Here is a 27,852-nt window from a genome sequence, read left to right as displayed (position 1 = left end):
TAGACTTAAAAATTTAATTCTTAAGGAATTTTAGCTTTAAGTATTATGACTACTGAGAAAATGCAGACTGGGAACTGAGAAATGTGGGAGTCCTAGAGATCAGTCATTTATTCCTCCAGATATTCTTTCTGCCCTTGTTCATCCTACCCTCTGGTGACTGAATGGATTTGGCCAATGGGAAGTTGGATATATATTTCCTGATCTTCTCTCTGCTGATTTGCCTTGGGTTGTCTGTGTCCCACTCCTAAGTTCCACAGCTTCAGCTTTCCTCTTTAGGTCCTGTTTTCTGGCAACTGCTCTTTTCCTTGTCCCTCCAGGCCTAAGGGTGGTAATGATTTTCTACTGTAACTAGTCCCTTCAGAACTGTACTGTCCCTTTTTGTTATTTCCTTTATTAAACTTTTGCTAAATTCTCAATTGGAGTTTGTTATATGTTCCGCAGTGTAAGCCCAATTGACAAAGTGGGTGAACATATTGGAGAATGCCAGCACATGCATTGTGTGTGACTGATTATTGTGTCTAAAATGATTAAGGAAATAAGTGATACTGGAAGGAGGATAGAATTATTGGAAGATATCAAAATGCATACAAAGAGTGTTTACAGTTGATATGAGGGGGGTGAGAAAAATGGAATGTTTGAAGATTATGTTCATAAAGGGAAAGCTTAGAGTTTGATTTCCTAGAGATGGAGAATTTGGGTGATGATTAGTTCTAAGGAATTACCATGAAGCAAATAGTTTGAGAGAAGATGTAATTCCACTCCATTTGTGAGAATCGATGTATTATCTATTGTTGGTGAGTCCTAACAGGGAAACCACACCCTATAATCCTGTAGAAGCACACAGAAATACTATATTTACATTTGTAATTAAATTTATTATGATTATATTAGAAGATTTGTAAAGAAAACAAGATTATGTTGGGCCTACAAAAATAACTATTTGGTCTTTCATATTACTCTATCAGCTGTCAATTACACATTAAAAACTATCAAATAAGTGTTTCTTCTGAAGCATATACACACAAACGTAACCACATGCATACACACAAAATCTATAAATCTCTCATTGAAGGAAAAATTCTCTCTACTGCCAGAAAAATACACCCAAAATTCCACAAGATGGAACTTTTATATAACACATGGGATATATTATCACTTTTCAATTTTATCATCTTTTTATTAAATAAATCACAAATTTAATTATTTAATTTATATTCTGAATTATAAATGATGAAAGCAACAAAGTTTTATATTTAAGAAAATGATGCACCACACTGTGTAGGATGGAAAAAACCCTATAAATTTCCCTTGATTTCTTAATTATTTTTCATTAAAAGAACACCTGTACTGAAGAAAATATTAGGAAGATTATGTTATATTGTGTTCAACCTGACAAAGAAGCTATTTCAAGAAATGAGAATAATAAAAGTTATTCCCAAACTTTGAAAGATCCATTGTAATGAATTGAACTACTTTAGTTTCTGATTGCTTGCCAGCAGTATAGCTGCCTCCCACATACTTCTGTATTGATCTGGTAGCCTTTGTAGCAGTGCATAAAGAATAACCATCTGTGTCAGGTACAACAGCAGGTGCCATCTCTGTTGAACTGACTGCTGCCCTGATTTCAGTGAAGGGGTTTAGAGCACCTGGTGACCAGGACAAGCTTTTTCTTTTCTGTAGAAAAGAAATTCATTACTAAAAGTTTACTGAACAGAAACCAAGAAACTCACCAGAAATCATCAGCTGGTGAAGTGCTGGAATGGAGTCCAATGATGACAAAGTAAGGGATCTAGTGATGGAAAGACTTTGGCTTGCAGGAGGTTCCCAATCTTGCACAGTAGTGTGAAGTCCCCATTTGGACCCTTCGGAAAAAGCCTTGACTTCTTCTTTTAAATCAGATATTAAGGTCAGATAATCTGTAGAATATGGTAAATCTGCCATAAGTACAGACATGGTGGAGCTTGTCTGCACTGGAAATGATTGAGTTGGTGAAATTGTATAAAATCCAGCATTAGAAGTTAGTTCTGAAAAATACGATATAAAGTCTATATATGATGGTAGGGTGCTTTTGAGGTCACTTGTCTGTATTATTTCTGAATATGTCTGTATGGTTTCTGAATATGGATGACTGTAAGTTTGATTCAAAATCTAGAGAACTATAAGTTGTGTGAAATCTGATTGGCTTATGAGATCCTTTATTCTCTTGACTGTCCAAAAAAGTGTCCTGATTCAATATCTCAGCAAGGCCCACAGTTATACCAGATTGTCTTATTTTCAATAGTTTAAAAATATGTTCTGATACTGGAAAATCATCAGTAGTCAGTTTTGAAAAATCGGAATCCATCAAGTCTGAAGAGACAGTTTGTGAAGGGACAATGGATAAGCAGGTCTTATCCAAACATAAATCAACATCCAAATTGCTTGATAGAGTAATGGATTCTTCCAAGGATGAGAATAAAATTGTTCTTTCTGCACTCTTTTTAGAAGGAAATAAAGATGGCAGTTCTGTGAATGCCACTGATGGCATTATTTCAGTAGCAGAAGAAAATGAATGCCCAGAAGTGATACTTTGAGTTCCCATTAGTGCATACCAGCTGTCTAATATTGCTGAGTTCATCCAGAATGTCTCATAAAAGTGGGACTGTTTGCTATGCAAAACTTGATCTGAGAATTCATGAGAGGATTTTATTTCAGCCATAGAACATGTTGCACATGTTTGGCTTAATTCATTTAAAGAATCAGCAGCCTATAATTTGATGTTTGTGAGTCTCTGGTTGCTAGATGCTTCAGTAATAACTTGATATTCACTGGGAATGGAGTCTTGTGTACTGAATTGGTGCAGAGTTGATGAATTTAAGATGGCTACCTGTTTGGATATAATTATCTTCTTAGAAGGAAAAATGGGAGGTATTGAGGAATTCAACATTCTCCAGTGCTCTCTTCTTTAAATTAAGGAAACAGCTGAATATTCTTCAATATCCTCTTGATCCCCCTTAGAGACAATTGGAGGTACACTTGTGGAAGCAGTTGTGAGCAAGAATCCACAGGAAGGTAATGAATGCCTGCTTAACTCAGTATCAGCCCCTGAAATGTCACTCATTGTGAACATTCCACTCATTACCGAACTCATTGTGAAGGCAGATAAAGCAACCATCTGGTAAGTCTCAAAGAATAAAGATTGTGTAGGAAAAATAAAGTCTGTCATTAAAGAAGAGCTGGTAAATGGGGTCATGTCTGCCCTATCAAGGAAATAGAACACTGGTGTGCCTGTGGAAGTTTGCAGAGGCATATATGATACAGATGTTTTGCCCCAGACAATTTGTGCTAGGGCATGAACACCAACATTCAGAAATTGAGAAGAGGAAACATCTGTGGAAGAAGGAAGACTCTGTTTTGCTGAATGCTCTCTAGTGGAAATCAGTTCTGCGATTAAATAGCTTGGTGCTGCCAAACCAGTGGTTAGGAGAACATCATGCTTGAAAATGTTTGTCATTTTTAGACATTAAGAGAGGAAAAGGCAAAAAGGAATTAGAAAAATGAATTAAAAATGAACAGCATTAGCCTGGGGCTGAATCTTCAGCAAATTGCACTGCCATCTCACACCCATTATATGCAGACAAATATGGCTCTGTAAATCATATTTCTAATAAAAGTGTGGTGACTTCACAAACTGCATAAATGCAAAGACTCCTTTTTTTCACACTTTGTGGGGGGGCCAAAGTCAGAACAAACAGCAGTGTACAAAATAGACATATTCAAACCAAATGACTCCTTTGAATTAGTAAAAAAAAAAATAAATAAATTACAACTCTTTGCCATTGATGGAATCAATGAATATTTGGCCTATCTGGTTAGAGCCATTAGCAATATAATTTTATTTTCCAAACAGACCAAATGTTCTTCTTTTTGTCAGATAAAAACATATTTCAACTTATTTCTTTAAAAGAACAAAATTATATAAAAAATATAGAGCTGTTTACCTTTTTGCTTAGTATATCCAGTAGCCTTTAAAAGTATTGTTTTCTTAAATAAATACTACTGTGATAAGGGTTATAACTCTCACTTTGATTTTCTGAATGACATTGACTATTTATTATAAAGAGTGAATTTGGAATTTAATATACAATATACTATTTCCAATACATCATTCAATTCTATAACTAAAATAAGGTGACATATCTAAGATGTCAAAATACTTCAGAATAGGAACACAAACACTTTATATCTTAGCAATGTTTTTCAAATGAATTGATAGATATATAATTGTATATATATAAAGATTCAGAGATCATTAAATTAAGATATAATGAAGCAAGTAATACCAGACCTTTCAAATAAGTTTTATGGATAGTTAAAACAAAATAAGCTGGGAATGGGGTCCAGTTATCTACCAAAATTTACATGTCATAATAAAGGCAGTTAATGAGCATATTTCCTTTTGATCTAGAATAGCAAAAGGCATCAATCTTGTTAAAACAAAACTTATAACAGGACATATAATCAACAAGAATTCTAAGACGATCTTACCCCTGAAAAATCATGTATCTTAGAAAAAATAGATTGAAATAACCCATAAAAAACAATGTTCTCAATTCACAACTTTTCCAAACTCAGACTTCACCATATCTTCCTCTCATTTACTCACCTTGATCAACTGTATATGTATTCATTTTAGTCCTTAATCTTGTGGCCCATGCAGACGGAATACTGACTGAAATCTCAGAAGTGGGCGCTGTATGTGTTTCTGTAGAGACGTCATTTCTTTGAGAGATGGGAGGTAAACAGGTAGCTGAGCTTGTTTCATCACCACAAAGAAGCCCAATGGAGCAAGTCTGCATGAGGCAATCACTGTAATGAAGTACACAGATTCTTTGTCCCTGAGAGAGAAATTTTTAAGCTTATTTTGAGGTCCATAAGCATTTTCATAGTCACATTAGAAAGCTCAAATCATCACCTTATTTTATTAGAAAATGAAATCTCTTTATAGTAAATTTCTCAAATAAGTTAAAAGAAGTTAAAATTTAATTCAATCCTTTAAATTTTGGATAAACTCAATTGAGTGCCTAAATTTATTCTGAATTCCTTTAATTTTAAGTCAAAATAACACTTTGCATTTGTTTTCAGGTTATTTTTTCCAATGAAAAATTTGTACCGTATGGCAGTCATTATGGATCCAAAAGCTATGTTATGAATTATAAACTTTTCTGCTCTAAATGTCATTTTTAGTTGGAAGCTAATATAAGCTGCAGTATCTAAAACATAAAATTTGAAATAATTTTCTTGTGATGTTCTAATTAGTTTAACTTGTATTTTCTTACAGCAATCATGTTCCTTATATGTTTAAGTTGATATAAATAGCCCATTTCTGCCATATTCTCATAAAATAATCTCCAAATTAAAAAGCGGTTTTTACCTCATGGAAAGAGAATTATGATGTATAAATAAATAGATAAGTGTAAAGCCGCCAGAAGGATTCTCTTTTACATGTAGAGGTAAAAAGATAATTATAATATATGAAGCTTCTTGAACTTCAAGGTAATACAATTTAGATATGATCTCAAAAATTTTAACACATGCCTATTTCCTAACACTGAACACATACTCAAGTTTCTCTGCTCCACTGTAGTAATATTGTCCAGATTTTGCCTAATTTCCACAAACAATATGTCTTGCTTCAGATGTATTATTTTGTTTCACAGTTATAAGTTCTGTATTCACTATCAGCTCACACCTGAATGTTTTTATATAGGCTATTGCAATGGTCTAAGCACAAGATAAGAATAGACTGGACTGGTTTGGAAATGGCAGAGATATTGAGTAAATGTTGCATGCAACATATATTTGGAAAGCAGAGCCTATAATATAAGCTGATGGACTAGATATATGGGGTAAGGAAAAAAAGTTGAATGAACAGCCCCTAGGTTTTCTTTTTTCCTATCAATGGAGTAAGGAATGGTGGCACTATAAATTTGAGGAATACTGATGAAGAACAGTAGATTTAGGGGTAGACCATGATTTTTGTTTAAATATGTTAAATTTGAGATGTTTATTACCTCCTCAGATATGGTTGTAGAATAAGAAGTTGGAAATATGAGTCTCTCCTAAGGCAGAAGTATCTTTAAATCATTTCAACTAAGGAAGAAAGTGTAGTTTAAAGGAAATCAATGTTACTCAATAGCCCTTCTCTCTAATTCTCTGGTTATAGAGCTAGATCCTGGGAGAATCAAGATTCATACCTAGGAAGTGAGATTCCAGAGTCCACACTCAAAACCATCATGACATATTTTTGCCCATTACATCTTCAAGATTCACTGTGAGCAGTGCTCTGTACTTGATTATTTTAGGTAACAAAATGAAAAAAAAATCTGTTTAAAAAACATCCCTATCAATTAAATTTAATGATCCCCAACTATGTGAAAGATCTGTGAAGAACATAGTGTCTATTTTCTCAATGAGTTTAAAACCCAGTGGATTAATATTTTTCATTCTAGTGGTAACAATAGAATTGAAAATTGCTGTGATCATCCTTAATTTCTACATAAAATAATAAATACATAACGTGTTAGAAAAACCCAAGTGGTCAAAATCAATTTTATATCTGTCTAATTCTGTGATTTAATCTATTTTTTTCCCAGAAATCAGGGGTCATATTTCTCTATAAAGTTTATTATACTCACATTATATAATCTAATAAATTATATAATCCAATAATTAAAATAATTGACAGCTTGCATTTTTCCAGTTCTCAGATTAAGCATTTTCAATATATTTCATTACTTATATACAGAACTGTCTATATAATTTGTGGGATGAGTCTAAAATGAAAATGTGGTGCTCTGTTATAGATTGAATCATGTCCCTTACAAAGACATGCTCAAGTCCTAACCCCCAGTCCATGCAGGTGAACCCAATTGTAAATAGGATCTTTGATGATGCTATTAGTTCATCAGATGAGGCCAGCTTAATCAGGGTGGAGCTTAATCCAATATGCCTGGAGTCCTTATAAGAAGAAATTTTCACCTGGTTGGAGGAGACAGATGGGGAGAAAGATGGTCATGTGATAGAGGCAGAGACAGAGTTATGGATTGCCTGCAAGCCACCACCAGAATCCTGCAGACTTCAGAGAAAGCATGACCCTACTGATACTCTGAATTTGGACTTCTAGACTTCAAAATTGTGACAAAATAAATTCCTGTTCTTGAAGCCAACTGGTCAGTGCTACTTTGTTATAGCAGATCTTGGAAATGAAAGCAGTTTTTGGAACCAGAATTGGTGTGGTTCTTGAGAAACAAATTTTAAGGATGGGTTTTCTCAATTGGTTCTGGGGTTTGGGGAGTTGGTTCTTTGATGTGACTAGATTTAAAGGCACTGATGACTCTATTTCCAATGATAAGAAGGCACTGATAGAAACCAAGATGGCGGCTAGGTGAGACAGGGCTAAGGAACACCTCCGTGGAAAACACTAGATAAGGACCAGAGAGTGACCCAGAATACCGGTTACAGCGATGTGCCAGCTGGATGAGATCTGCTAGTTCTCAGGGGCTGTATACTTGGTGAAACTGAGAGTCTGCATTCTGAAACAAGTGAGTAAGCCTGCTGGAAGTCCTGCAGCTGCGCGGCGATCCCAGGAAGCCAGGGTTAGGCATCTGGGAAAAAAAAAGAAAAAAGAAAAAAGGGGAAAACCCAGGAGCGGCTGCAGGTGCAAGCGGCTACAGGTGCGATCATGGGAAACACACAGTAAAACACAGCAAGAGGGGGCTGGGCTGGTCTCTCGGTGACTGGCCTGGAAGATAGCCCGCTGCAGATATCCCTGGGGCCGGGGGAATGGAGCGGAGAGCCAGAAGCCGAAAGAATCCCCGCGGCTAGCAGCTCGCTCCCGGGAGGGCTGGATAAACTCCTGCCTGGGGCCGTGCCCACAGACCAGAGCCCCGCCAGTTGTCTCAGAGCTGGGAAGGAGGAACTGTGCAAGGAGGAGGGTGTGGAGACGCCCCGTTTGGCCATTTTTGCATAAGGCTGAAAGCAAGCCACCTCGGCCGGCAACCCGGGGCTTCCTTTGAGGGACGGCACGTGCTGATGACGTAGTGCGGCATTCTCTCAGCAGTGGTACTGGAGGAGCGCGGCTGGGCAGGGGGATCTGCTCGGAGATCCCGGAGACACTATGCCAAGTCCAGTGGTTTGTGGGAAATCGAGAGAGAGGGGCAGGGGCTGGGGCTGAAATGAAATGAAGGCTTGGTCTCTTGCAGCGGCCTTGAATCACTGGGAACTGGGGGGATTTGAATATTGAGGCTGTCCTTCCTCCCTGACCACCCAGACAAGCACTGCGCATTCAGGGCAGGCAGCTCCAGCAACACACCCAGGCTGAGTTCTCCGGCTGGACCCCAGAAGAATCGTTTCCCCATATAACGCGGGGACAAGGTGAAGAACTGACTTGAGAAGTATAGGTGACTCACAGATGCCATCTGCTGGTTAGTTAGAGAAAGTGTATGTCACCAAACAGTGTTTCTGAAAAATTAGATAGGTTTTTTTTTTACAAATTAAATGAACCCTGTCAAGCAGAACAAATGCCAAGAGGCCAAAAACAACAGAAAATCTCAACGCATATGATAAAACCAGACGATATGGAGGATCCAACTCCAAACACACAAATCAAGTTATCTGAAGAAACAAAGTTCCTCGCAGAATTAATTAAAGAAATACAATCGAGGAACGAAAGCATGGCAAAGGATTTAAAGGACATCTAGAAGACCATGGCCCAGGATATAAGCGACATAAAGAAGACCCTAAAAGAGTGTAAAGAAGACATTGCAAGGCTAAATAAAAAAACAGAAGTTCTTATGGAATATAAGAAACTGTTGGCCAAATTAAAAAGACTCTGGATAATCACAATACAAGACTAGAGGAAGCTGAACAACATCTCAGTGTCCTAGAAGTCCACAGAACAGGAAATGAAAGGACAAAAGAAAGAATGGAGAAAAAAATAAAAAAAATCGAAATGGATTTCAGGGAAATGATAGAAAAACAAAACATCCAAACTTAAGACTCATTGGTGTCCCAGAAGGGGAAGAGAAAGGTAAAGGTCTAGGAAGAGTATTCAAAGAAATTGTTGGGGAAAACTTCCCCAACCTTCTACACAATATAAATACACAAAGTATAAATGCCCAACGAACTCCAAATAGAATAAATCCAAATAAACCCACTCCAAGACATATTCTGATCAGACTCTCAAATACTGAAGAGAAGGAGCAAGTTCTGAAAGCAGCAAGGGAAAAGCAATTCACCACATACAAAGGAAACAACATAAGACTAAGTTGTGACTACTCAGTGGCCAGTATGGAGGCTAGGAGGCAGTGGCATGACATATTTAAAATACTGAGAGAGAAAAATTTCCAACCAAGAATACTTTATCCAGCAAAACTCTCCTTCAAAGTTGAGGGAGAGCTTAAATTTTTCAGACAAACAAATCCTGAGAGACTTTGCCAATAAAAGACCTGACCTGCTTCAGATTCTAAAGGGAACCCTACCAACAGAGAAACAACAGAAAGAAGAAAGAGATATAGAGAATTTTAACAGAAATATATAGTACCTTACATCCCAAAGCACCAGGACACTCATTTTTCTCTAGCGATCACGGGTCTTTCTCCAGAAGGGACCATAAGCTGGGACATAAAACAAGCCTCAAGAAAAAAAAAAAAAATTGAATATACTCAGGGCACATCCTCTGGCCACAGTGGAATACAAATAGAAGCCAATAATTTTTGAACTATAACTCCACTATTTACTTCCTACATGATATAAATTACACAAACTCTAATGACAAATCAATGGTTTTGAACTCAATGTAAAATATGTAATTTTACACAACTATATAAAGGTAGGGGAATGGAGAAGTATAGGAACATAGTTTATGTGTCCTTTTGAAGTGGAGGTGGTATCAAAGAAAAACAAGATTGATATGGATTTAAGAGGTTAACTTTAACCCCCACAGCAAACACAAAGAAACTATCAGAGAATGTAACCATAGAGATGAATTGTAGAGTTCCGGTTAAGAGAAATGGGGGAAGGGGCAATGGGGAGTTAAGAAATGAGGGTGGAGTTGCTGTTTGAGGTGAAGGGAAATTTCTAGTAATGGATGGTGGGAAAGAGCATTACAACATTCTAAAGGTGATTAATCCCACTACTGGAAGGCTAGGGAGGGGGTGGAATGGGAAGATTCAGGCTGTATATATGTTCCCACAACTAAAAAAAAAAAAAAAAACACAGTCTAAATAGATGATTGAATGCCAGGGATGAACTTGGATGGAATTAGAGGATAGAGGACAGGTGGCTCAAAGGGACACAGTTGAGACATAAGGTAAAGGAAATATAGATTGTAAGCTTTGTATCATTGTTGAACCTGTTGTCCTTCTTAGCTGCGCTTAATGGGATTGCATAAAAGAATGTTCTTGTTCACGGGAAGTGTATACATGAATTATAGAGTATGTTCAAGGATGTGTGCAGCTTGCTCTCATATGTTCAGAAGACAGAGCAATAGATGATGGATGATAGATAGGGAGGGAGGGAGGGAGGGAAAGAAATAGCGATGTGACAGCATGTTAAGTTTGGTGGATTGAGCTATTGGGGGAGAGGGGTCAGGGTATGATGGAATTCTTTGTATGGGGTTAGTATTGTTTTTGCAACTGTTCCTATAACTTTGAATTTATTTCAAAATAAAATTAAAAAAAAAAAAAAAGAAGGCACTGATAATCCATGGCATGATGTGGCAATAGAGATGTGCAAAATATTGCCATTGGATATTCCTGATCAAATACCTGTAAGAGTCAAAGTTCAGAGTGAATATGCATTTGATGCCCTAGAAAATTTTTGCCAAGCTAACAAGTACCATGAGATTGGCTGGTTGTTCCTAAATACACCAGATAAAAAAGTGAAAAAGACAGATGAACTCAGGATTCATATTCCCAGCTCAAGAGCTACATAAATTGTATAAAAGTTTCTATGTGGGGCCTGAAAGAAACTCTGATCTCTTATAGACTCAGAGCTGAGATTTCTGAAAACCAAATGTAGAGTCTCATCATGTGAGTAGCTGAATTACAATGGAAACTGAATTCCACCTGGCAAGAGGCATGCTATTAATACAAGGGCATTGATAGAAAGGAATGGGATCCTGAAAATTGGAATGGGGACATATGGGCAGATCATGATGAATGCAGAGAAATTGAATATCTTAATTCTGCTGAGCCTTCTTTGCTAGATATACCCATAACAGCCTCCCAAAAGGAAGCAGCCCTTTCTCCTCTGGCTGAGGAGACTAATCCTGCTTTGCCAAACAAACCTGTAATGTAATTCCCTGAGGCAATTGTTTTGCAGGACACTGCTAACTCCTCTCAGGACCCACACCCATCACCCTTCTTTGTTTCCAGACTTATAACTAGACTGATGTTCCAGAAGGCCCCAGAAAGTGAGGTACAAAGTGTGACCCATGAAGAAGTGGACTACACTCCAGAAGAACTGTGTGGTGTTTTTTTTGTTGTTGATGTTTTTTTTATTTTCCAGAAAGAAATCAGATGAGTATGTGTAGGAATGGATATATAAAATTGAATCAGGCTGTATTTATTGAGATGGGACCACTAAGCAGAGATTCTGGATTCAGTGTTGTAGCTGGAGGGGTTAGAAATGGCTAACAGTATATTTGGTTGATTGGCTGAAACAAGTATCAAAAGGTGGCCTGAAATAAATGAAGTTGAAATGCTAGAATTGCCTTGGTACAATGTAAAGGCAGAATTGCTGCCTCAGCTTTAGCATTGGTTTTAGCCATGATTTCTAGCCAGCCAACTTCCTCTGGGTTATGGCAGCTAAGGACTTCAAAATCACCATTTCCTTCATAGTTTGTGCTTGCCAGCCCCCATGGTCCCATTAGCCACTTACTTAAAATAAATTTATTTTAAAATGTATATATGTATGTACTATATGTATATAGTCTGCTGGTTCTGTTTCTTTGAGGACTCCTGGATAAAACAGGCTCTTGTTAGAAAATTATTCAAGTTAGTGACAGCAGAGTATTAAACCATGTGGTGGAGGATTTCTAAGGGTGAGACCCTGTGAAACTGCTCATGTTTTTGTATATATTACTTCTGCCAAACATTATATAATAATGGATTTGCTACCTTGTGGCTTGAAATTCTTTGAAAATTTGCCCTGAGTGATATTTATCATCTTGTTACAAAATATCTTTTTGATAATTAGAAGAAACAGTTTAGATTATTGCTATGCTAAGTTCCTGGCATGATGCTGTTTGTAGAATCACAAAGGAAACACCAGTCAGGGGAACAAAGATAATAGTAACTAAGCAGATAAGTTTCTATATATTGCTTTGTTACCCCATCAATTACATTTCTAAGCATCAATAATCTCTTCCCAGTTTCTTAGACAGCTAAATTTTCAATTTATTCTATTTAGAATAATCATGTTTCATCAGTATGCTTTCACTAAACTGAAGTTCTCTTTAAAGAATTTCTGCTTTTAAACCAATTTTACATCATTTCTGATTATCTAAAAGTCTCAGGTTACAAATCTGTGTCCAGTCACAACACCAACTACCTGTTGGTTAGAAGGGGGTGGGTGGGGTTGGGTGGGTGGATAAATATTGAAATTTGATCCCCTTCCTGTTTGCGGTAGGCAGAATTCTAAGATGGCTTTCAAGACTTCCTGCTCCCTTGGTGTACACATTCTGCAAAATCTGAAAGAGCAGAAATATGGTAGATTTTACTTTTGTGATTAGGTTATGCTATATGTCAGAGTTGATCTTAAGAAAGGGAGATTATCTGCTTGGGTCTTACATAGTTGCAGGAGCCTTTTAAAATCAGAGAGTTTTCTCTGACTGATCACAGAGAAGAATGCCAGAGACCTGAAGCACAAGGAGTTTTGAGACCCTTTGCTGGTCTAAAGAAGCAGTGCATCACATGGCAAAGAATGCAGATGGCCTCCAGCCTCTGGATAGCCCCAGCTAACAGCGAGTAACTCAACGTGGAGTTCAGGCATACAACTTGAAAGAACTGAATTCTCCCAACAAGAATAAATTTGGAGTTGGATTTTTTCTGAGAGTCTTCAGATTAGTACTTAGCCCAGCTGACACACTGGTTTCAGCCTTGTGATAACCTGAGCAGAGAACCCATCCATTCCATACCAGACTTCTCATGCAGAAAACTGATGTTGTTTTAAGATGATAAAGTCATTGTAATTTTTATGCAGTAATAGAAAACTAATACATTGCCTCACCAACCTCAATGCAGTGAATTCCGAGAGACTGAGTACTACACAGGCCCATAGTCAACCTAACTCATACTACACAGGGCCATAGACAACCCAACTCAAGTAAGGCATTGCATGATGACTCCTACCCCAAAAGGTGGCAGAGTCTGTAATTTTTTTTTCAGACTGACCTGGGCTGTTTACCCTACTCTTGGATTCATTCCTCAGTCTTCCCCTGCTGTTTTTTTTTTTTTTCTTTTTTTTTGCATCTTGTTGGGGGTGACCAGACCCCTGGTGATTGCATTCCCGTACTTCCTTTTTATCTAGCTTCTGCCAATGAGAGGCATTAGTAACACAGTGGAGGGTGGGGATAAATAAGCCAATGTACCTTTACCCTTATCTCTTTGCATGGGCAATGTCTCAGGCAGTATCCAGGTTCCTCTACTGTGATTCCTACATTTTTTCAGGTGACTCATACCATTGACCTCTTCCCAACCAGCCTAAATTGGCTTCTTACTGTTGCTAATCTCTGGCTACTTCACTATCTCCTGGTTGGATCTAAGATCTACCTTCAACTCTGTAACCAATTCTATCAATTATGAAAGCTAGAAATGGTTTGTGCTGCATGTTCAAACAGTAACTGATTCAGTTGCTGCTGTCCTATAAAGGATATTTGGCAGATTTCTGTTGCAGTTGTCCAACTTGTTTGGAAGATGAAAGGCAAAGCAGTTGTCAACTTGAGGCTGGGAATAATCTTCTCAAGATTGATATTCATTCACCCATGATAATAAAACAAAAAAGAATCTATACTAATATTCAGAGATCTAATGTTAAGAATATTTTCATATAAACTGTATAGTAGTGAGATACTTTTGTATTCTACAATTGAATTGGAGAGATATTTTCATTTCTAGTTGTTTTAGAATTTCCTATATGAATCAATATATGGGATTCCTAGCAGTCATTACAAATTTCAAATGAATATTTATTTGTCTGCCAACTTGACTTATATATCTGATAGTGCCAGTAGGCAGAAGAGTATGTCTTTCCCACTCTCCATTGAATGACCAGAGCTAGTATAATGTCTGGCACATAGTTGGTAATCAGTAAACATTTGTTGAAACAAATAAAAGATAATATTCCCTTGAAAACTTATTTTTATTTAGTTACTTACCCATGTCTCTTTCCCTTTTGTAGCCAACCATTTTGAAAGAGACATTTGTCAAAGCTTCCATACCTTCTATTCTTTCCTCAAACCATGGTAATCCATTTTTCATGCCATCACTTCACTAAAAATGTTCTTTTAAATTGCCAGAAATGTTACCACAGTTTTCAGTATTTATCTTATCCAAATTCTGAGTGATATTTAACTGAATCAACCACTACCCTTTAAAACATTCTTCTCATTTGGTTTCTCTCCTTCCTCTTACCTCTCTCACTCCTCCTTCTCAGGCTCCTGTCTTGGCCCTTGCTCCTCTTTATGACTTCCAATTTTAGAATTCTTTAGGTCTTGGTATTGCCACTCACAGCTTGTCTAATTGAAATCTGAAATCCAAAATACCCTTCAGATGCCTTTATATTACAAGAAAATCAACTAACAAAATATGAGAGTTCAAAAGATGCCAGTCCTGCCTTATGAGGTTTAATAACTGCAGTCTGAGAAATAAGGTCCCAAATCATGTCAATAGTCTATCTTGAGACCAGAGATAATAGATAAAGAGAAAATGCAACAGTACTATTGAACTCTTCCTTTGTGTCCTCCACACTCAAGAAATGGGATATTTCTCCTTTCTAGGGTCTCTTGTTAAAGAATGCTTAATGCTGCTGAGATAAATGCACTACTAAGAATTAGCAAATAATCTCAAAGAAATTTAGCAACATCCCAGTTAGGCATAGCTGAGGTAATTTCTAGTTTTTTTGTCAACTGATAAAAGGGCTAGGCTTTTCAGGTTGCTTAGTAAATTACTTGAGGGGTAATTCAAGCTTCTGGAAGAAAAGGTCTCATTACCTCTTGTGGTGGGTGGCATCCATATTCAAAATCAACTGTTTTAGGCTAGGATGGGCAATTATGTGAAATCATGGATACTAGCCTCCCATAAAATGGTGACTCAGGGCTCTGAATGATAGTTCTGGCCTTTGTTCAGGTTAACTATCCTAAGCCAGGGAAGATTTATGGGAAAATATGCTTATAGGAACAAAAGTGTCACGTTCTATATGCTTCCCTCCCTCCCTCCTCCTTTCCTTCCTTCCTTCCTTCCTCCCTTTCCTTCTTTTTTTTTTTTTTGTTTTTCAAGTATATAATTGCACAGAGATTTACCTGTGATACACAATGAGTTTCATCAGGCAGGGGAAGATTAGAGATGAAGAACCTCTGAGCCCCTGGAAGACCTCTGCAATGGGTCAAGTGCACATGAAAAATCTACCCTTGAAAAATTCCATCAGTGAGGAAATCAGTCAGGATTTTGGAGCATAGGTCTGGTGATATATCCCTCAGATTCTCAAACTCTGCATGCAGGTGTTGGTTTAGATGATCACAGTCTAACTTTTCATCATATCACATGAATCATGTGATCTAAGAAAGATGTGGCCTAAACATTCAACCTACACAAATGAAAGCCCGCTCATTTAGTATTCTCTAAGTGACAGATCCCCCACAGGCAGAAGGTAAAAAACCAGACTGTTTGGTCCTGTGGAGGCAAACCTTGAGGCAAAGACCTATCCTCAGTAGTAAAAGTTCATCTTAACAGATGTATATAGGAAGTTCTACAGATGGCATGGATTATCCCTCTGACTTAGCTGTGTATGAGACTAAAGACAAATGGCTACTTCACTGAAATATCAACCAAAAATGTGACAGAGTTCTCAAGAATACATATAGTGTAGTATTCTTTTTATTTCCTCATGGCAACTTGAAGGGATAGCAATAGAAATGCCCATTCCTCCAATCTGCATTTGTTTCTTGTTTTCCTTCTTTTGGGCAGAAGATGTGTCTGAATGGCTACATTTACGCTGAATCTGATGCATGCTTATTCCCTCCCCTCCCCTCCCCTCTCCTCTTCCCTTGAAACTTAGAGTAATTTATCTAGAATGGCCCCCAAAGTCTTTCCTGAAACTCAACATTGGGTATTGTTTTATATTAAATCCTATGTTATCCACAATATCCTGTCATGAAAGTTTTAAATGTCCCTTCTTGGAGGATGATGCCAATTATGATTTTTGCCTTGGAACCTAATGGTGCATGGCAAAAAACATCTCAAAATCCTTTTAAGTATATTGGTCAATTGTTGATTCAAGACAGTTATTTTTTGTTTTTCCCTCAAATAATATTAAATGTGAGAAATAAATCCTGGACCATGAACAAAAGCTATGGGTCTACAATTACATGAAGCTCTGTAAAGTCTTAAAATCTTTGAAAATTTATGGACATTTCCTCAAAGTAGAAGCACAGTAGCACCTCTAAGTTTTATGGGGTAAGGCCAATACATTTGAGATAAGCACTTCTTCTCTGGAATCTGATTAGCGGCAGTGAGACTTGCATAACTTTCTTTACCATCGTTGAATTTGGCTACCATAACATCAGGGGATTTCTTTCAGGGGAGGTGCGCCTGAAAGCATTGCTTTGTTGCTTTGCTGTGCAATTCTATCTGCAGGGACAACTCCTAGAGGATTCCGAGTGGACTGAATCAGACTTTATTTCTTCTGGTATAGTCAAAGAAGGTACAATAGGAAAGACAAGTGGAAAACACAGCTCAGGAAGGAAACCAAGGTTAATACCAGAGACAGAAACTTGGTCAACAGATAATTTTGCAGAAAGTTGATTAGGCAAGAGATCAAGAGACATTGCTTTAGCGGTAAAACCTCGAAAGCATATTTGTTCAATATGGAATATGTATAAGAATTTCTCTTAAAATAAAAGTCTGACCAGATCATGCCTCAGCTTAAAATTCTTCAGGGTTTTACCATTATTCTTAGAAAAAAGTCAAAACTATTTATCCCAGCCCATAAAGTCACTAGCTCCTCCTAAAAACTCATTTCTTACCACTTATTCTATGATAACTTCCTCATTCATTATACTGTTTCCTTTCTTGAAATCGTCCTATAGCCACCTATTTCTCATCTCGAACTGAAAGTAATGCTTTTACTTTTGAATTACTAATGAATTTTATGATTCAGCTCTTCCTGCTTTTAGAAATCTATCATTCCTATTTTTAATACATTAGCCCTGTGCTTTCATAGAATATTATGCAGACCTTAATTGTAGTTTTTATCTATCATACGGTGATTGTTGTTTTACATATTTTGCTTTTTGCAATAACCTATAAACTTTTTATCCGCAAAAAAGTTTTTAGCTTAGAGTGAAACCTAGGTTAGTAAACAACCATTTTGAGGAGTTTGTAGCCTCTAGCTATGTAAGCCTTCTTCATATTAGGTTGGAGGAGGAAAATAATAGTACTAAATGAGTTGGAGGCTGAAGAACCTTTATTCTAATCAATTCAAGTTGATTAGACATTCTGAACCTTAGTTTTGGGACAGGAGCTTCCTATCTTTGGTTTCCAAAGAAATTCACAGGTGATTACAAAACAAACATCTGGAATTTCAGAATTAAATTTGAATTACTAAACAAAAGGCATGATCTGATATAAATAATTTATTTAAAAAAAATGATTGTACATACTATTCAGAAATACACACATAAATCATATTTCCTGAATTAATTTCTAATAAAAATGTTTAAGTTTTTCTTTTGTCTTTTTCTATTCTGTTAAATTCACCTGTGCATAGGAAACAAATTGCATTTTTTATTTCTTAGTTTTAGGACTTAGAGATGATGGGTTAGATTAAAACTCTCTCAGGAATGAACTTGCTCTGAATACTTTTCTACTCTTTCCACTTAAAAGAAAACAGTCTAGGTCAAGGTAAACCAATTTTTAGAAATAAAACAGTCGATGATATATTATTAAGTGTATTATATATTGACAGAAAATATAAACGTATGTGGTACCTCCAAATTTTAAGTGTGTGGTATTTTACTGATTTTGTACAATATGTAAGTGCAATTTCTTGTCAATTATATTTGGTCCCTGCAATCCTAATAAAATAGGTACTAGTGATTTTCTTATATATTAGCCATTCTTATAAATATTGGGATTTGAAAGCACAAATAGTTTAAATTTCAAAGTTATATCCTTGACTGCTCCATGGTTTATATTGTAAATACCTTTGTATTTACTTTATACCACTTTAATTTAACACAACAATATAATATTGAGAATTTACTCTGTAGCAGCCATAACATCCAGAATAATTTAATAACTATGAAAATGAATACAGGTGCAAATTTTTCAGTGTAATTGATGTAACTAAATCTTTGAGGTCCTAATGCCAATAGCATCCATTTTTAAATTCCAGTTTCTAAAATCCTCCCTCATGGAAATCAAATTTATTAAAGATTTCTCTGATACCCATTGTCATAATGAATCACTATTCCTAAAGGAGTTCAGTGCAAATTTTGGGAGTTTGTACAAGCGAAAGGATCACTACAACATCTCAGAAATCAAACATCCCGGGCTCATCTATTATTTCAGAAAGAAGAGATGAAAATAGAAGATGCTAAAGGTAAATTAGAGATTCAAATATGAACATATTCCCCAATTGCTATTTGACAGTTGGAAAGTAGAAAGTTAAAAATTCCTTGTTTCTTACCACTAAATAACTATATCATTTAGGGTATCTTTTCTCCCACATGGAATGTTCAATTTCTGTTCATGAGAAAAGGCATACTTTTTATTAATCATTTCCTAATTCCTGCAAATGGAATAATGTCTTCAACTTCTGAATCCTGTAATCCTTGTTACAATTTACGCCCTCTTACCTCCATCTACTCTGTGTTATAGTTGTTTCTATTGATGTTTCATCTCCCTCTGGTGGTTTGGACCTATGTACCCCAGAAAGACATGTTCTTAAACTTAGCCCTTTCCTGTGGGTTTGAAACCATTGTAAATAAAACCTTTTGATGAAGTTACTTCCGTTGAGGTGTAACCTGACTGAATCAGGATGGATCTTAATAGTATTACTGAACGCCTTATAGAGAAGGCTACAGAGAGAGAAAGCAAGAGGGAGCAGACAGAAGCTGGAAGTCACTGAAATTGATTAGCCGGGGAAGGCCTCCATTGCCAAGTGACAGAAAAGCCAGGGAGGGAGGATCATGGACAGCCAGCTTCAGAATGCCACAGTCTTCTGGGAGAAAGCATTGTCTTGATGACAACTTGATTTCAGGCTTCTCCTAACCTCAAACCTGTGAGCCAATAAGTTCCTGTGGTTTAAAACACCCCATTGCATGGAATTTGATTTAGAAGGCAGGAAACTAAAACACTCCCTTTTAAGAGTCTGAACTCCTTAAGATCAAAAACCACAACTCATATTATTCCATTACTCCTAGACCAATAATATGCACTTATAAAGGCTAAAAAATCTGCATAATGGAAGGGGAATCACTTTTTTAAAATAAACACACTCTCACAATCCTTCCATTTGCATTTTTTGAAAGTATCTTACAACTCTTCTACCTGATCTCCCTGGGGAAACTTCTAAATATTTATGATCTTATTTTGCCACATATCATTCAGGTTTTCTTTCCTCTTGGAACTCTTTCCTGACTCAATTTAATTGAATCAAGTTGTGCTCTGTACCTTTATTTTGAAACCTATTGTATCTTGTGTATATAGAACACATTACTTACTGTTTTCTATGATTTATTCGAGCATTGCTACCATTGGCCTACTCTTTGTTTTAACAACCAAAATAGCCATAATTGTGTGCATGACACAAACCAATGATTTGCAATACCCTGATTATTTTACACTTTTCTTTAGTTTGTACGTCATTTAAAACAAAGGTGGAGTGCTTATTTTAAAACATGAAACATTGAACATTGCCAACCAGACTTCATTTTATATATCATACTGTGGCAATACATTTTATCTTTCTTCAGGTTAGAAGTGGGTTAGGCTGACAGAATGGCTGTGAAGATGATCCTCAAACTCCTGGAATACGTGCACAATCTTCCCTCACATGGGAATTGTGAGGGCAAACAACCTGAAGGTAGTTACACAAATAAGACAGAAACAAATCAAGCCCAGAGGTACAAGGACACAAACATCCAAGATAAATCGAATGCAGCAAGCAAACTATTTGGTATTGAGTATCAGTGCCCCTTAGCTACATGGAGAGGGATGGGCAACAGCTGTTATTCTACTCTATAGACTGACTCTTTCTTGGTTTCATTTATTTTTAATTTTGGAATAAAAACCACCTCAACCAGGTGCATTGAGTATGAATATAAAAAGACTCCTAGGCCCCAAGGGAAGCACTAAAATCCTGCTGTTTCTCAGTGGCAATGCCAGAAAAGGCAGGACAACAGAGAGATTGGTTTTCATCATCAAAGAAATGCGGTAGATGAGGGTTATCACATTTCCCCTGGCTGCCTACCTACATTTAAATTATTGATAGAATAAACTGGTAGATGTAAAATGTACAGTTCCATTTTGTTATAAAACAGGAACCATGTGAAATAAGACATTTTGGTATAAAAATAGAAGAGAATTTTGTAAGAACTTTAGGAGTTAAGTCCTTTTTAATGTACAAGGTGTTTGCCAAGAGAAATTGAAGCCTACCTAAGAGTGAAAAGATCCAGAATTTTAGTTGAATGCCTTATAAAACCTTTCTAACCTAGACAAACTAGTGAATCCAAATACCTTACTAGAAATACTCCTGCACTAGATGATAATGGTTCAAATCACTCATATCACTAGATACAAGTTGTTCTTATGTCACAAGTTTGTTTTGAGCATTTGCTTCACTAATTTAAAAGTAGCTATGGCTCAGGTGATATTTTAAATCTCTCTAATTATTATTGTAGAAATGAACTGATTACTTCATTAATGGCATACGACATTCATTGCATCCAATAGTCTCTGTATACCAAAACAATTACAGTCCCTTCCATGTTCTAGTTCATTTATTAAATAAAGATGTATTAAGAATCTACAGTATGGAATATACTAAGCTTGATACTAGGGAATTAGAGGCAAACAAGAATTGCACAATTCCTATTCTCATGCAGCTTTTTGGAGAGGAGAGGAGAGAAGAGAAAGAGAGAGATGCCTTCAAGTACAAACTTAAAATATAGTCACACAAATAATTGATGCGTTACATTTTTGGCAAGTGCTAAGGAAGCAAATTATAGAATGCTACCTAAGCATATGTTGTGGGGTTTTGGTATATTTTCCCTGACAAAGTTGGATAGGAGCCAAAAATCTAAGAGACGTCTTTTAAGAATTGGGATGGTGGACACGAAGGGATTATTGGGGGAGTATTCTAGGTAAAAGAAAAGTATCTGCAAAGACTCCCAGATGTGGGGACCTGGAATGGCACATTTGAGCATCTGAAATAGCACAGGCAACTGCAGTATGGAGAGCCGGGGAGACCAGCAGGATGGAAGGCTAGAGAGATAATCAGGGAGGAGCCAAATTGTGCATAGCTTTGTAGACCAGGTTAAGTTTATAGGATTTTGGGTTGCATGTTGGAAGCTAGCCAATGCTTTTATATTAAAAAGTAGTCTAATAACAGCTAACTATGTCCCTACCAATATCACATGTAGGTATCCATCTGAATAAAAAATGAACAAGGAGAGGCATGATGTAGAGGAAAGAACACTGACCTAGAAGTCTAGACATTTAAAATTCTGTGCTCAACTCTCCAAAGGATTAGCAATGTTATCCTAAGTGTGGCTTGGCAGTTAACTCATTCTTATCCTCATGCAACAGATGTGGAAAGAGAGTTACCTTGTCATCTTACCGAAGTCTGAAATGTTAAGCCTATTTTTTAAAAACAAAAAAACACATTTTTTTCTTATTCTTAAAAAGCCATATTTCTTGTTCCAAATTGATTGTCAAGTGTACTTAATTTTTATCCCTGCTCAGATTTTCAAAGATTTGATGTCATCTGAAGGAAGCAGCACAACATACATTAATATTGTGACCTACCTTTGTTAGTAATTTGCATAGTGTCCAACAGATGTTTTGCATCACTGTGCTTTCCTCAAAATTTAAAAATATTCCACTGTACCCCTGGAATTTGTTGAAATGCCCCAAGGTGCCTTGGTGCACAGCCTAAGTGTCTGTGTAAGCACCTGATTGAAAATCTTGAGCTCTGGATACTGTAATTAAAAACCTGAATATTTCAGAGATAAAATAAAACCTTTTGGATAGTTTCCCATTCTGTATGAGAAAGATTTATGTCAATTTTACTGGGAAGGGCCCTTACATTTTATATCTAAATTTAAATTATACTCTCTGAATAGAAGCAAAATGACAAGTATATTGATGTTAAATCATTAACAGTCTATTTCTCTAGCTTTCCTTGAGTATATTCTAGGGATTTACCAAATACATTTTCCTACAAGCTAAGTTTAAACAAGAAATATATACATAAAGATAAGAGGTGAGCAACCATTACCCATAATATCTAAATAGGGCTATGAAATTGTCATAATTCTACTACACTCCATTTGCCAATAAACAATACTGCTATAAGACATTTAGACTGTACATAATAGCTGTGCCATATGTCTATTACATAAAATGGAAGTCAAGTTGTTATTTTCAATATTCTACTTCTGAAAATTTTAAACAGCATTCTCCCATTACGAATTGCACTTATTTAATATAGAGAGCTTCATCTTTGTACGCAAACCCATCACATACCTTGGATTATGAAATACTAAATAATTGTGTTGCTTAGAAACACATAGAACACACATCCAAATTGTTTATGGTGAAACAGTCCTGAGAAGCAGATTGAACCTTTTTCCTAAATGGCTATTGCATTGTTACCAGTCTCATTAACAGTGCTGAGCAATCCTCCAGGGAGGGCTTCCGATACCAGGTAAAGATTAAGTCTTAGCACTTTCAGAAATACCTTTCTAACCCTTAGAAGGAAGCCATATCATTTGTCCCTTGAGAAAGTTCTTTTAATGAATACTTTACTCAGGATGTGCCAATTTCTTTATTAATTTTTAAATAGTAGTACTGCATACAGTGTCCTGGTATATGTCCTCTTTTACTTTAGAATACAGTTACCTGCAGTGTGAACCCATTGTTGACTTCCTTAGTATCCATACATGTGTCTCCTTCACTTGATTGAAAGCTCTCTTTGGAAGAGAAATTGTGTCTATTAATATTTTATTTTTATTTTTGAGGGTCTGGCATAGTGCTCTGCACACAATATATATTCAATATTAGTTAAAGTTATACGTCAAATTTCATCAGAGGAGGAGGATTGCTGCTGCTTTCTTATGCAAGTGGACCTGTCCTCTTTTCCTTAATTTGAATGCAAGAACAGTGTGTGTTCATGTACTTCTTTTATAAGTTTTCCAAGTACTTTGTTATGGTGAGTTTCCTGAGGATGTGTTTTGACTGATCCAAAATATCAATAATGTATTAATAAATGCAAAAAACAAGAAAACATTTATTTCTTTAAAAGAGGACATATTATGAATTTGTGTAAGAATTGCACCTTTGCTTGTTTACTTCTATATAGCAACAGTAAGTTTTAAATTATTTATTTATTAGGATGAGTCATGGCATCTTGGATATAGCAAATACTTAGCAAATATTTATCTAAAGTACTGATAACTTTAGATCATAAGAAGACAAACACCAAAATCGGAGACAAACATCAAGTCAAATGGTATATCTTGCTATCCAGTGTCTTGCTTATTAGGTCTATTTTGAGGGTGACATTTAAAAACCAATATTGAAAATATACCATAAAGCTATAGGCCTTTGTAGAACTCAAAACATTTTTTTCTCATTTGGAAACATTTTTTTTTACTTTTTTAAAATTTTGTTTAATGCAAAACAACTTCTGTACTACACAAAGATCTGTATTTTAATTTAAAGGACAAAATTAACACTTTTGTTGACTGCCATCATTTGCAAAATGCAATAAGCATGGCCCATTGACAATCATCTGTTAATGTAAGGATCAATCTCCTTTGGTAGAAATTAATTTACCCAGGAAGAAATGAGCAGTGCTGATCAAATTAAAAAGAGGGAGAACACTTGCTTTGAATTTTTTAGCAAGTCTAAAACATTCAATAAATTGTTCTCTGTCACTAAAATTCTTTTAGAGAACATTTGAATTTCAGAATAATGTAAGCACTTTAATGTTGTTTTGATTCATTGTTGCAACTGGTTCTGCTAAAAAGAATAATCCACACTAATTATCAGCTTGTCAGAGACTATCACACACAGCTCTAAACATTAAGAAAAACTTGAAAGTTCAGGTCTTTAATATTGTCTACCAAAATTAATTCTCAGAAATAAAGAAAATATAGCATTCCTTCCTCTATTCAGCTGGACTGTTTCCTCCCAAGTTACTCATCATTATCAAACAAATAATTGGAGTAATATTAATAGCTTCTAATCACATTAACATGCAACTGAGTTAACATTTCTAAACACAATCTAATTAGTGAGAGCATTTTAAAAAACTTAAATAAAAGGAATATGGAAAGAATGTGACATCTATCTGAAGAAGGCTATTGGAGGGATGTTGAGGTTGAAGTAAATAGACTTTAATGTGTAGAGAGCTGCTACAAATTGTTTAAATAAAAGGCTTAATGGTTTGTATTAAGTTGCTTCAAGTTATATTCAGAAATCCAATGCTTGCATATTTCCAGTACTCTGAAATATTTTTAGTGGACTTTAACCAGTTTGCATTTGGTTTTGTATCAGGTGATATAATTAAAGTACATGAGAAAAGAAAATTCAAAATTTTTGGTTTCCTAAATGTTGATGGAGAATACAACCACCAGCCAAATTATTGTCCTATAAACAATTCCATGAAGGCCTATAGCAAGTCTGGTAAATAGAACAACCATTTGGGCTGAGATACCTGAGAAGCTCAACTAGAATGAAGAAATCAGGTTTGTAAAACATGCATTGAATTTCCTGAGTGAAAGAAAATTCATCTTTTTTTCCTTATTAAATATATTAAGATTCTTTCATTCTTTAAACAACTACAAGAACGATGACCACAATAAAAACACATGCATTATATTTTGTGCTCTTCAGAATACTACAATAGCTGGTATTATCCCTGACCTTCAAGAGCTGACATTCTATCAGGGTGTACAGAGACATAAGCACATTATTGAACTAGAATGTGGTCATCAATGTAGTGTTATTCTTTCCTTCTCTTCTGGTGCTAGAACATACAACAACCGTAACTGTTTACTGAGTTGACCATGAGCTTGGCATCATGGCTTATTCCTCTCTGAATTGTTGACTGTTCCCTACACACACTATTTTCCTATTCACTTAAACTCTACGTGCACACTTAATCTTTAGCCCTAATGCAAATCAATTTCTTTGTCTTCTAATCCTTCTAACTGCTTCGTTTCTTAAACCACTCTCAGCTTCTGTATCTTTCTGGGAATGCCTTCTTTATGAAGTACCAATGAAGGTTTACATAATATCATGATTGTGATGATTCTTTTTTTTTTTATGTCTCCTTAATTTTCAGTAATATTTGGGGGAAGGAGGAAAGAAATATAAAGAACAATTATACTCAGTAGAGTTATGGTTTTATAAAATTGCAAGTTTATCAATATTTTCATTTTTTTTATATTTCAATGTATACTAATGTTTTTATTTTCCAGATCTTGTTTTTAATTTAAAAAGCACAAGCATAACTGATTCATATTTCAAACATGAAGGATATATACAAGGAAATTAACTATTTAAAGAAATTTTAGGGATATTTGATAGTGAATTCTTTGTGTTTTTATGAAAACATATCATCTGCAAAATGGGTGTTTATTTTCTAAATTATTTAGTGAGCTTAAATTTCCATATATCAGGTTCCATTGACTAGAGAATAAAGTTAAATAAAAGATATATCTCAGTCTTTTTGCCTTTATACTGACTATTTAAGGAAGCCATTATCTGCTTAATATGAGGTGCCAGAAAATTAATTTCATGGCACAAATACCTCTTGCACTCTGGTGTCAAATGCAGAAAACCCTTCCTCAAAGATCCTTCCTTCTGCTTTCCCCAGGGCAAAACCAGGATTGGAGGATGCTCAGGGAAAGGCAGGTATCAGACCTATTTTACCTCATCCATATCCTTCCCAGACAGATAAGCCCTAGGTATGCCCTTGTCAGAGTGGGGGCATCTTCAAAAGAGACGAGCATCTGACTTTAACCCATGCCCTTCCACAACTACCTTCTCAAAGTCTTTAAGTTTAACCACAGGTTAATGAATATTTTTGCATTCAAATTCTTAACCACCTATTGAGTCTTCTGCTTCTTTTTTTCTTGTCTTTTCTTTTAGCTCCGAGGAGTTCCCAACTCCTTTAACACTCGTGTCTCTTCCTTAGGCACTGATCAGACCTCATCTTCTCTTGAAGTCTGATTCTTTAATCTTGAACTGGGTCACCTGTCCCTCTCTCTGATTATTTAGCTTTTATCTCAGTTAAAACTGGTCCACGTCTCAATGATATTTATAAATACACATTAAAATTCCTGACAGCAAATTCTTGCCAATTGCTGTCCCCTTACTATATTCATGTGCTGTGGTCAGCTTTCATAAAGGATTGTGGTCAAGAACTATTTTTTAATGGAGACATTTCTACCAAGAGGAAATACATTCTAACATTAATGGAGTTCCGACAGGTTTGAATTTTCTGAGGAAGCAGAATCATCCTACTTCGACATACAGTCCTGTGAGTCCAACCCTGGAAGCAGTGTTATGCCCTTGTGTAAGACACAGACTCTGCCAATACCCTGACAACATTAAGTAATTCCTCCACTGGCATCCTCTTTCCAAATGCATTAACGTATTAAAGGACAATACATTAAGTCACCTATCTCCTTAGTGTGGATCTATTTATCAGAATGTTTTTCTCCTGAAAGGAGGGGCTCAGGGTGCATGTAATAGATGGAAAAGAGGGGGAAGGAGAATGCTAAGGGAAGTGTAGTAATTATAGACAGAGAAGGAGCGAAATACTGAAAAGTAACTTCACTGACCTTGTTTTTACTATAGAGACATACACATACAAGCACATATGAGTTTCTATCATTTACTGTATTTCAAAAACAATAAAAAAATCATCATGAGGACAACCACTAATAACATTTACCACAAATTCTTGTATGCATATACAGGCTGAGCCAAAGCCAAGTTCATTTTCTATGCATATTCCATGAGCACATGAGTTGGACTTGCACTCAAGTTTCCTCTCACCGTGACATCCTTTTGATCTGCAAACAACATCACAAAGAAATATTCATCATATAATAATAGTAATTATAACAATAACAACAACAACAATTATAATAGCTTATATTGTTTGGCTCTTACTCCTTGATATAATTGTGCTAGGTGTTCAATGTAAATAAATCATCTCAGTTTATCTTCATAACCTTTCTATTAGGGAGCTACTGTTACTACTTCCATTTAATCAATAAGAAAATTAAACTCAGAGAAGAAACATAATTTGCCCCCAAATCACACAGTTATGTGGAAATGGAGGCTAGTACAT

At 36.0% G+C, this 27,852-nt stretch overlaps 1 protein-coding gene across 1 annotated transcript in view; it reads right to left on the bottom strand.

The window, feature by feature from the left end:
* Positions 1-27,852, bottom strand: part of EYS (eyes shut homolog) — a 1,792,869-nt gene that overhangs the window by 831,053 nt on the left and 933,964 nt on the right. Inside the window, 4 exon segments of the mRNA XM_037844664.1 lie at positions 1,731-2,128; positions 2,130-3,497; positions 4,642-4,832; positions 27,451-27,547. Of these exon segments, the coding sequence (XP_037700592.1) occupies positions 1,731-2,128; positions 2,130-3,497; positions 4,642-4,832; positions 27,451-27,547 (2,054 nt within the window).

Source organism: Choloepus didactylus, chromosome 7, assembly GCF_015220235.1.
Source record: "Choloepus didactylus isolate mChoDid1 chromosome 7, mChoDid1.pri, whole genome shotgun sequence".
Classification (NCBI taxonomy): Eukaryota; Metazoa; Chordata; class Mammalia; order Pilosa; family Megalonychidae; genus Choloepus; species Choloepus didactylus.
Note: the sequence above shows the minus strand (reverse complement) of the source record. Positions and strands in the feature narration are given on the sequence as shown.